Raw genomic sequence first — 11,789 nt, 5'->3', positions numbered from 1 at the left:
AAACTTCATGATGGGCTGCTGGTCAGGAGGGCCAGCAGCTGCTAAGGGTAAGCCAGGGCTTGTCCAGGGCAGGCAGCAGCACAGGAAGAAGCAATGGGTACAACTGCACCTGCCGTTGCTTCAGCCGGCTGGTCGAAGAAGGAGGAGCACCAGGTATGCAGGGGAGAAGGGCAGATGCAGATCTCATACCTGGACCCCATTGAAGAATAGGCAGTAACAGGGTTGCCAGCTCCAGGTTGGAAATTCTTGGAGATTTGGGGAGTGGAGCCTGGAGAGGGCAGGGTTTGGGGTGAAGAGGGACCTCAGTGGGGTATAATGCCATAGTGTCTGCCCCTTTCCAAGGGAACTGATCTCTGTCAGCTGGAGGTCAGTCATAACTCTGGGACATCTCCAGCCACCACGTGGAGGTTGGCAACCCTAGGCAGTGGCAACTGCCTCTCGTCCTTTCAAGGAGAGAAGTCCAGATGTTTGCACAGCAGTCATTGCTGCGTCCTCACTTCTTTGCAAGGACAAGCTGGTGGCCGGCAAGGAGGCAGCCGTGGCTGCTCTGATTGCACTGGGAGGGAAACCCTCAGCAAGACGCGGCAGCAGCCACAAGAAGGGCACAGAACCCACGTTAAACCCCAACCTTGGCTGCTATGGTCCAGCAGAATGATAAAGCCACATCAAAAGTAAAACGTCACATGATGTGGGCTGGTCATACGACACAGCCTCCAGGGTCCTTTTGAGCTCTCGTTCCACTCTAGTGAGTGCAGCATAAGCGGGCTCCCTCCCATGTGTTCACTGTAAACTGTATCCTACATTTAATCTGCACATTCAAAGGTGGTACAGGTCTGATTGCCTGGTGTTATGGAAAAAAACAAGTGCCTTCAGGCACTACTTGTAGTTTCCAACTAGCCACTATTAGAAGCAGGATGCTAGGCTGGATGGATCCTCAACCTAAACCAGGAGGGCTCTTCCTATGAAAACTCATAGATAACCTCATGTGTAGCTTCCAAAGCCAGTATCTTCTCCTGTCTCCAGGCAAGAAGAGAATTTGGAATGAGGTGAAAACAACATAAAAGCATGTCACAATGAAAAGAGAGTCTCTGAGAGCCAGATCAGCTTTCTCTCAGTCTTTTTATATTTGACTGAGGCAGTCAAGTTTATAGGTAGCCTTCCTCACTAGGTAAGAATAATAACAAGTAGGGCAAGAAGGGTAGCTGTGTTAGTTTGTCTGTAGCAGTAGAAAAGAGCAAGAGTCCAGCAGCACCTATAAGACTAACAAAATATGTGGTAGGGTATGAATTTTCATTTGATATCTGAAGACTTGAGCTGCGAGTCAAGTAGGGCAAGAGATTCCTAGCTAATGTGTGGGAAAGGGAGGGAAGGATGAAAACAACGGTTGGGGAAATCTCTTCCCTGAACAGTAAGTTAGGAAGGATTCAACCCCTGGATGAATGAAATTGTTCACAATCAAATCAGCTGAAAGAGGATTTCTTTTTGTAAAAAATCATTAGAAAACAGGCTTCCATTCATTAAATGAAAACCATTGTATCACAAATTAAAGCCTTGTGTTTGAAGGCTAAGAAGTCCTAAAGACTGTTCCAGATGGGGCAATGGACCCACACTCGCCCCACCTTGGTTACATTCCTTTTAGCAGTAATTTTAAAACTATGTTCAAGATAACTGTGAAGCTCCTCAATGAGACCTAGGCCCAAACCCTTTTTTCAGTACTGGCTTCCAGATCAATAACAGAAAACAAGCTGAAAGGGCATGTTGAGGGCATTCTAGCACCAGTTCACATATCTGCATGGTTAAACATTATGGCAAGCCACAGAACAAGATTAGAGAGCTTCGTGTTCAACTGCTACCTCTTCCCTCCACCCCATCCTTCTTGACTGTAGGTAGCTAGTTAGACGTTTCCATTTTCACAACAAACCATACTTTGCCATTTTCTTGGAATGAGCAAATGGTGGCTGGTACATTTCCTGCAAACCTACACCCCAAGCTGTGGTTTAATCCTGGTCAAGTTGTTCTGGTTTGCAGGGCATAATTTGCCTGTATGGTTGCTATGGCAAACTTGTGGTTTATTGCAAAAACAGCATTTTCTAATTTATTTGCTGTGCACAAGAGAGGGAGGAAGGGAAAGGCAGAATAGGACTGGCATGAACCCAAATATGCCCCACAGTCCCGAGCAACGTCTCAACTGACAAGTCCATACAGAAATGGCCAGTGAGAGTTGAGTGAGCGGGACACTGTATCTGGACCTCATATTTTGCTGGCAATGGGCTAGTTCTTTTGCAATGAGGCTGGCTGGACGAAGAATCCCTTGGTCGACATTGGTTCTGCAGGGGTCACCCGATGCAGCCAAAATAACCAAGAGGTGGCCTTAATTATTACTTTTGTTCTTTTTTCGGATTTGTTGTGAATTCCATGTTTACACCACTGAAATAAGGAACCAAGGAAATAAGAGGGGGGGGAGAACCAGATGAATATTTACAGTGCAATCTTAAAGAGAGTTACTCCAGTCTAAACCTGGGCTTAGATTGGAGTAACTCGTTTTAGGATTGTACTGTTTGTTAAATAAATGCGGAGTAACATGTTTGTGTGTGTTTTAAGTGGACACTTCCCACCTCCAACTGCCTAAGAAAACCGACTTTTCCCCTGACGCTGAGGGGGTGGAGGAGGGGCGATCCTGTCAGCAGCTCCCTCCCCTCCCCCCACCAGCAGCCGAGCACTGACTCATTCTTCCCCTCATCCCCTCTCGCGAGACTCGGATCCGCCTTGTAAACGCGATGTCCTTTTGGGCGCTGGTGGGGAGGGAAGAGCCGAGAACAAAGGGGGAGGGGTAACCAGGCCGAGCGTGAGTGGCAGTGCGGCGCGACCAACGAGGCCGTCGGGCGGCGAAGCGCGGGGCCAATCGGGCGGCGGAGTGGGCGTGGCCTCCCCGGAGGCTGATTGATCCCAGCCTTGGCGACGACGTTGTTCAGTCGGAGCGAGAACATTCTAGAGGTGAGTGCTCGGCGGCCATTACCAGCCTTGCCCCTCCCCCTTCGCTTTTCTTTTTTTTCTTCTAATCCTGCAGGCTCGACCTGCGCGCGCGCACGGCCCCCCCCCCCCGCATCCTTCTGCGCGCGCCTGCGCGGCTCCTCTCTTAAACAATGCTCCTTCCGCTGACTGTTGTCTTTCCCTCCCGGCAGAGTGACCGTGGGCACGGCTGCCGCCGCTGAATCCCGCCCCGCCGCAGGACGCTCGGACCCCCCCTTCCCCTCTTCCTGGCGGTTGCGGCGCCCTCCGCCCCTCGCCGGATATCACCCGAAGCGTGTCCGGGTGGCTCGGCTGAACCCTCGCCGACGTGTATTTTTTTTCTTCTCCCCTCACACCGATTCGGCTTCGTCACAGCCCGGGGCGAGCAGCGTTGGGTTTATGTCTGTATTGGACGAAAACGGTGAGTCGGGGGGAGAGGGAGGGGGGCGTGTGAGGAGCGCCCCTCCTCCTCATGTCGGGGGAAATGGGTGGTGAGGAAGTGGGAGGGACTGATTGGCGTGGGGCATTTCCCCCCATTTTGTGTAATTTTTGTGTGGGGGGGTGAGAATCTGCGGGGAGGATGCTGCCTCCATTTTGTGGACCCTCCAGCACGGCGGGGTGGTGAGGAGGGGGATAATAGGGCTGATTTTATCTTCCTATTGGGAGGTGGGAGGGGAGAAAAGAAGGGGAAAAGTCCTTTCCACTCCCTTCCCTGCTGCGGATGCCCCCCCCCTCCGTCCCCTCCCCTTTCTCCGGTTTCCCGACAAGATGGCGGCTGCCATGGCCTCGTGATGCTGGGCGAGGGGCGGGGCCAAAGGAGGGGGAGCGGAATTGGCGCGCGCGGGGGGGGAGGGATGAGCGGGAGGGCGCGCGCGCGCGCGCTCTGCCATCCCCCCTTGTGGCGCAGTTCCTAAACCTGCAGCGTGGGAAGGGGGGGGGATGCGGCCACGCGCTCCCTGATTGTTTTTTGTTCGGGGGGGGGGCGGCCTCGGACACGGATGGGGGAGAGAGAGGGGCCCCGAGAGGGGCGCGTGCGCGACACGCTGCCGCCCGCCTTGCCTTGCAGGCTGACTCAGTGCTTTAATTGCTGCATTTCTGAGTCATTCCAACAAGGGGGGGGGAGAGGAAGTGGAGCTTATTACCCGACTGCCTCACACTGAATGGCTTTAATGTCCAACTGATGAAAAGTGATTTTTCCTTCTCTCCCCTCCGTTCTTTTTCAGTGGAGATTTTTCTTCTGTTTCCTTTGAGGGTCGATTTACGTCATTACATTTACTTCATTTGTAGCCGGCCTAACATCATGACATTTATTGCTTCCTTTATAGCCTGGCTTGCATCATTCTCCTTCCTGTCTCTCCCCCCCCCTCACAACAAGCTTGTGAGGTAGGTTAGGCTGGGAGTATGTGACTGGCCCAAGGTCACCCAGAAAGCTTCCTTGGCAGAGTGGGGATTCAAAACCGCTCTAGCCACTGCACCACAGTGGCTGGTGTTGTCTTTAATGCTGCAGCAGCATGCACGTGTTCAAGTCATATGGTAGGGGTGGAGAAAATCTAGGAAGTTGAAACATTAGGAACTTTGATAAAAGGTTTTCTGTTTGGAAATTGTGGAAGAAACAAGCTTTATTCTCTAGAACTGAAGCGCAGGCCTGTCAGAAGCAGTTTGTGCAATAGCATACTGTTCATGTTTCTTGTAAAGGCTGCACCATGAGAATACAGTTGGGTCATTCTGCAGCTAGGGTTTATATGAAATTTTTACTTGTGAAATTGACGATCTTCATAGGTTCACTTTAGTTTCTGCGTGTGAGTAGTCTTTTGATTTGCAGGATATCAGTCCAGTGGCACCTTAGAGACCAGTGGGTACAAGCTTTCTTTCAAGTCAAAGCTTCCTCCTTCAGATTCAGAATGGAGTTTTGATCCTTGAAAGCGTATATCTTGAAAATCTTTCTTTGATTTGGAACTCTGCGTCTTTTCAGCATACAAAAGAGGGTGGACAATGCTGTAATGAGTATGTTTTGCAAAAAGAACCCATCTGAGCTAGCTGTTAAACATTAGCTAGTGTAGGTTTGAAAAGAAATGTTAGCTGGTTAACTATAGATAAGCATACCAAGCAGTGTTACTGTTAATGTCTATGAAAGAAGCTGATTTGCAGTATAACTATTTCACAAATAAATAAGACTCTAGATAGATGAACTACAAAGGAGACATAACTTGGTCTCATTTTTTAAGCTGCCTGATTTTTAACCCTCAACATTGCTTTTTTTCCAAAGGAGCAGACCCTGTCTGGTGGTGGCTCTCAGTGTGTTAAAGTGCAGGTTGTTAAAAAAAGTTCTGTAACCTGTTTAGTTCTGGCAGTATTAGGATTCAGAAGGTAAAACAGTTTTTTTTCTTGGAATGGTAAAGTGATATAATTGCTATTATTGGAACTCCCCCCCCCCATTTTAACCAGTAGTGATGTCTGCATAGTATTGTTAAAACTAAATCTTTGATTTTGTTACCCTTGCAGAGCTGTTGCGCAGCCATTGGTACCTGTATTGGGGAAATATAGCATACAAACAAGAACCACACAGCCTCGGTGGCGAAAATTTTTTCATGTCAGAGACCGAGAACTCTTGCAGTCGTTTATGTCATCACGTCTTCTCCAGACAGAAGATACCAAAAAGTTGCAATCAAAGATCTCTGCATCTTATCGATAAAGCTGCTAATAAGCCAAAATGTCTGTCAATGTCAACCGCAGTGTTTCAGATCAGTTCTATCGCTACAAAATGCCCCGTCTGATTGCCAAGGTAGCTGCTCTGCTACTTAATCTAAAACTTTATATTTAAAATTTCTGACACTAGTGTGTTTACTCACCATGTTTATCTCTTTTAGGTTGAGGGCAAAGGAAATGGGATAAAGACAGTTATAGTCAACATGGTTGACGTTGCAAAGGCGCTTAATCGGCCTCCTACGTGTAAGTTGTATAATTTTATTCCAGGGCTGCTCTTTTAGTACAAGTCATTGTAGAGCACATTACAGAATTATGTACAAATTTGACTTGAGGTTTTTCAGATCCTTCTCTGTTTTCAGTTGATGCTACTTTCTTTGTAAGTGCAAAGATGGTGTTGAGAACAGGGCTAAAAATTGTCTTTAACATTTTTAAAATTTGACAGTGACCAATCCTGATATGCACTGCAATCTGCAGCTAGTTCTCTGTTAATCAACGGGATGGATCCAGCCAACTTGCTAACACAATGTTGCCTGATCTACCTCCTTGTTACAGCCCCCATCGTACATGGCTTTTGTCCATGTAGGCCCCGTAATCCCCAGCATAGCCTTTTTGCGTTGTTGAAGCGAATTCCTCATTCTTCTTTTCACAGGAAAGCTTGATGGAATCCATCTCTGGTTAATGCAAGGTAGCGGTGAAGGACACTGCAATGTGTTCAGCTGCTGCTAAGTAATGTGTAGCTTTACTGTAGTCATAGGGTGGGTTAGTTTTCAGAAAATTAGTAAGACCATCTGTACTAAAGAATAAAAGTGTGTAATATAGTAAAGTGATGTCTCATCTATACAGTTAAATGTATTGAGAAATGAGGGAGGTCTTGCAAGTATAACTGGTTTCAGGAAGGCAAGAGATTGTAGAACTTAATGAGTACTTTTTCCTCTTTATATTCTCTTGAAAGATCCCACCAAATTTTTTGGTTGTGAGCTGGGAGCGCAGACCCAGTTTGATGTTAAGAATGACCGTTACATTGTCAATGGATCTCATGAGGCGAATAAGCTACAAGACATGTTGGATGGGTTCATTAAAAAATTTGTTCTCTGTCCTGAGTGTGAGAATCCTGAAACTGATCTGGTAGGTAATCAGTTCAGAAAGCAAATAAAGCACAGTTCAGATTATCAACACAATGATTCCATGCCTTTTACTTGTCTCATACTGATAATTGATCATAGCTGAAGTCAGACTTAATTTGGTTGAAAAACTTTTCTCCAACTAATGTTCTGATACTTGAATTGGGGTACACGACAGCATGCCAGGTCTACTCTATTTGTATTTTGTTTAAATTTTACAAGTTGTAATAATTACAAGCTTTATACTGCTTAGATACCACATGCATAGGAAAGAAGTTTTATCTGATACTTTGTTTGTTTGGAAAGCAAGCATTGAAATTGTTCTTCTTTGGCAGCATGTCAATCCTAAGAAACAAACTATTGGTAACTCTTGCAAAGCCTGTGGCTATCGAGGCATGCTTGACACAAACCATAAACTCTGCACGTTCATCCTCAAAAACCCACCTGGTAAGTAATACATCTACGCTGGTTTTTGGTGCTGGCCTAAGAAGTTGACTAAATAGGAGGCTGTTTAAAACATTTCAGAGACGCGTTTGCTTCATGGGTAGGAGAAAAAATACAAGTAGTTGAAGTAATAAATTTTTTTAAGTATCAAAAAGGCAGATTTTTGATAGGAAGTCAGCATTGCCGTCATGATCAGCTAATACTGACTGGATGACTTTAATGCAAGCAACACTCTGTGGTTGATACCTAATTGTCTGCCTCAATTTTAAGCTTGCTATAGTAAAAACTAGTCTTTCCTATTCCAGTGGTCTCTGTAGGTGAGATTATCTGTTATGTAGATTCTGACATTCTCAGTTGCTTGTATTCATTATAAGGAAATGTGCATTCTGATAGCAGATGGCAGCATTTGAACCGCACAGTTTTGTCACTGCAAGAAATTTCTGTTTAACTAAAACTGGCCAGATTTTGCTAACAGTTGTATCCTTAAGAGATCTGTAAGAGTAGCAATTATCAAAACAGTGTGTCCATTTCTGAAAATAATTTGTTTTTGGGTATGAAGTTTTTTAATTGACAGATGGATACATATAGCTAGTGAGTGAGCATATGAATTTTACTTCATCCTGCAAAGCTTGCTTTTTGATGGAAAAGTAGACCTGTAGTGGAGAGCCGTTTTAATAGTATAAAAGTCTAAAGCCATCTGCTGTGAACTGTGACTCCAGAGGTGTTCGCATATGACTTTAGGTAGATGGGAAAGTTGTGTTGATCTTAATAGGGCAGGTTTCAATTATTACAAGAGTGGCAGGTACTGCCAAAATTTTGAGATTTCCAGGACCTGTAAAGCACAGTAATGTCTTAACCGTCTACTCCAGTTCATTTTCCATCTTTATTCTAAATAGGCCATTGCCTGTATGTTAAAACTTGCTCAAAGGATGTAGACTAAGCACTAGATAATCACTTTCCTCAAGAATTTAGAGAATTGGGTAGCTGAGGCTAAGAAGCTGAAAGTTAGTAAAGCTCAAATGCAGCTGTTCAAAATCCAACTGGTGACTCTTGTGTTTGTAGAGAGCAGTGACACTGGTACAGGCAAGAAAGAGAAAGACAAGAAGAATAGAAAAGGCAAGGATAAAGAGAATGGTTCTGTGTCTAATACGGAGACGCCACCGCCACAATCAGTGCCACCAGAAGACCTTGGCCCTCCAAATGTAGCGGTAAGTAGGAGCAGCTGCTTTGAATGCTGAAGTAGTCTGGTCATAAATATTGATGCGTTTGGAAGACAGCTTGTTGGTCCAGTACCGGGGTGTGTGTGTGTTTTGAGACACTATGAAAGTAGCTTTTGCCATTAATGTTCTAAAACTTCTTCACATTAGGACGATGATGATGATGACTGGGGTGAAGACACAACTGAAGAAGCCCAGAGGCGCAGAATGGATGAAATCAGTGATCATGCAAAAGTCCTTACCCTTACTGATGATCTGGAAAGAACTGTTGAAGAGAGAGTCAACATACTATTTGACTTTGTTAAGGTAAAAAAAGGCACATTAACATATGCTTATGCCCCTGTTTCAGAATTTTCTCTCCCTTCAGCCAAATGGATTTGAAGTAGCATGACCTCATTCATTAGAATGGTGGTGAGAACTCAGATCTATCTGGTCATTAGGATACCCACCCTGTGTTACTATATTCCTTTTAAACATAGATAGACCCCCTTGGCCAGTTTGTTGAAGTGTAGCAGTTTTTAATTTAGCAAAACGACTTGTTTCCCCAGAAAAAGAAGGAAGAAGGTGTCATAGAGACTTCTGACAAGGATATTGTAGCAGAAGCGGAGAGGCTGGATGTCAAAGCTATGGGCCCTCTGGTTTTGACTGAAGTCCTCTTTGATGAAAAGATAAGAGAACAAATAAAGAAATACAGGCGGCATTTCTTGCGTGTAAGTTCTAATCATTTTGCAAAGCTTTTAGATTACTGAAATGTCTTACAGATTTGGTGAGGTTTGGAGATTCAGCAAGGTATCCTTAGTTGCAGATAAGTTGATTTGCTTGTAGCAGCTTGTGCGATATGTACAGAGATGACTTTCTGTTTCTCTAAACATTCTTTCTAACAGTTTTGCCACAACAACAAGAAAGCTCAGAGATATCTTCTTCATGGCCTGGAGTGTGTAGTAGCCATGCATCAGGCTCAGTTGATTTCTAAAATCCCACATATCCTGAAGGAAATGTATGATGCTGATCTTCTAGAAGAAGAAGTCATTCTGAGCTGGGCGGAAAAGGTTGGTATTTAACCTTCTTTGAGATAGATTTCTTACCGGTAGTGTAAACTTTGCATGTTGGTGGATTCCATTGGTGGAGCTCCTGAGACTCACTCACAGTAAACTTCACATTGGCAGACTCTTCAGTCTTTTAGGAGAGACGCTGTCTGGAACGGAATGTGGAATACCTTCGTTATTTGCCTGAAAAACCTTGGGGGAGGGGCGGCTGAAATGTGGTTTGCATTCTGTGACTTAAAGCTGTAGAGCTGGATAAGGAATACTAGGGTTAGGAGAAGGCTGCATCCTGCAGCTATTTTTTGGATAGCTTCCTTTTATGTGTACTGTAGAGTAGTGCAGCTCTTCTTTCTGGATCCCAGATGAATGAATGATCGCATGCGTAACTGATACAGTTACGTGTTAAACTTTCGGTAGGTGAATACGTATGCATGCCTTTGTAGATAAACTTAACTAGTATTCATATTAAACAGCTAACATTAGGTAACCTTCCCTTGTAGGCCTCAAAAAAATATGTCTCTAAAGAGCTCGCCAAAGAAATTCGTGTCAAAGCAGAGCCATTCATCAAATGGCTGAAAGAAGCTGAAGAGGAGTCATCTGGTAATGAGGAGGAAGAAGATGAAGATGAAAATATTGAGGTAAGACAACAGTGGACTATCAGTTAACAGTTGTGTGTGGAAAATTCTATTCAAAAAATCTCTGTGTAGGAAATCAAACAAGTTCCATTATCATAAAGGCCTGTCTCAGGCTGGTTTTAATACCAGTGTGTGCCCGGCAATACAGAATTGGCACCACCCTCCCACCCCTTTCCCCCTTTAGTTTGAGATACATAGGAAACAGATTTTGCTTTGGGTGCGAGGAATACAGGACTTCGGTTGTGCTCCTTGTGTGCCAGCTGCTGGTTTAATTATGCATTGTAATATAGCTGTGTAAATCAAGAGGTCCTATCCATAGCACTGTCACATTTTAAGTCCCCAGGCTGTATGAAGATGCCTCAGAACTTGTGAGACGATGCTTTGCTTATTCTTGCAGGTGGTGTACTCCAAGACAGCCAGTGTACCTAAAGTTGAAACTGTGAAGCCTGCAAACAAAAAGGATGATGACATTGATATTGATGCTATTTAAAGTGAACCAACCTAGTTTCCAGTGTTAACACTGCTTACCTCTCTGGATCTCTTGCCAGAAGTGCAACATGTGTGCACAAGCTGTAAGAGCTTAACATCGTGCTACACTTCTTTTGAACTCAAAATGTATCTTACCATGACTGGTATTGTAATTAAGCTTAACAGTTGAGAGGAGTTAATACACCAGCAAGCCGATCCAGGTTTGCTGAACAGCATGTTTCTTTTAAACTTGTCTTGAACATAAATACTTGGAACACATTTATACAGTTGTGAAAATAAAGGATTTGGTTTTGGAATCTTCAGTCATGGTGCTCTCCTACTGTGGTTATTCGTTGGCACTGAACTGTTGCCAGTACTCGACATCCCATCACATTTTTATATGCTAAGTAACCCTGAATGGTACAGGATCGCTGAATTTTTTAATGGCTCTGGTGCATGCTCAAAGGTGAAGGGTATGGTGAAGCTTCCCAATTGTCCCTCTTTCCCCATAAGTGTGAATGGCAACAAGAAATAAACTACTCAAACCTGTGATTAAAACAGGATGGAAATTTTCTAGCCCGTCTGAAGCCATAGAGGGAAGAAAAACAGGAATGGAAATTTGGGGAATACAAAAGCGGGGGGGGGGGGGGGGCTTTGCTGTCTTTCTCCGGAAAAACAAAATTTTGGGAAATACTGAAATACGTACAGTACTTAACTGTCCTGTATACCTAACTTTACTACTTGAACATCACATCACTTACAGTGAAATATTTAACAGTTACTCCAGGCTTAGTATGTAATTTTTTTATGTATTTATGGAATTTAAAAGTTAAAATACTGTAGTTTTTGTCAAGCAAAACTGCACATCCTATATAACGTAATTCTCTTAGCATCTTTCCGACAATGCTCATTGATTCTACAGTGCAGGATTCTACAGCACCCCTAGCAGAGAAAAGCTGGAAGTTAAGTCAGCATTGAAGCCAAACCAGGCTGGATGCAAGAGCGCTTGCCAGGCGCCTGACTCCTTCCCCCCCACCCCCTCCATGCTCCTGGCCTTTCCAGCCTGATCTGGGCCAGGAGCAATGGGCACCTCCCCCCCCCCGTACTTCCAACTCAACTAACCCCAGAAGCTTGCCAGGTGCTTTC

General features: G+C 44.7%; 1 protein-coding gene and 1 non-coding gene across 3 annotated transcripts; both read left to right on the top strand.

Annotated features, from left to right (window-relative positions):
• Positions 1-2,894: 2,894 nt before the first annotated feature.
• On the top strand, positions 2,895-10,966 carry EIF5 (eukaryotic translation initiation factor 5). 2 transcript variants are annotated; one of them, XM_054971114.1, is made up of 12 exons: positions 2,895-2,994; positions 3,183-3,430; positions 5,512-5,791; positions 5,877-5,958; positions 6,668-6,840; positions 7,172-7,283; positions 8,343-8,488; positions 8,648-8,803; positions 9,046-9,207; positions 9,382-9,546; positions 10,041-10,178; positions 10,573-10,966. In XM_054971114.1, the coding sequence occupies exons 3-12, from the start codon at positions 5,720-5,722 to the stop codon at positions 10,663-10,665; spliced, it is 1,299 nt and encodes a 432-aa protein (XP_054827089.1). In that variant the 5' UTR covers positions 2,895-2,994; positions 3,183-3,430; positions 5,512-5,719; the 3' UTR covers positions 10,666-10,966. The 2 variants fall into 2 exon arrangements, with proteins under 2 accessions (XP_054827089.1, XP_054827090.1); XM_054971115.1 differs by lacking the exon at positions 2,895-2,994 and having other exon boundaries at positions 3,128-3,430.
• LOC129325369 (small nucleolar RNA SNORA28) lies at positions 7,504-7,629 on the top strand. The gene has a single exon (XR_008596616.1). It is a non-coding gene; the product is annotated as a small nucleolar RNA SNORA28 (small nucleolar RNA).
• Positions 10,967-11,789: the final 823 nt, after the last annotated feature.

This window comes from Eublepharis macularius, chromosome 2, assembly GCF_028583425.1.
Source record: "Eublepharis macularius isolate TG4126 chromosome 2, MPM_Emac_v1.0, whole genome shotgun sequence".
NCBI classification, from domain to species: domain Eukaryota; kingdom Metazoa; phylum Chordata; class Lepidosauria; order Squamata; family Eublepharidae; genus Eublepharis; species Eublepharis macularius.
The sequence above is the reverse complement of the archived record's forward strand: the minus strand, read 5'-3'. Positions and strand labels throughout refer to the sequence as shown.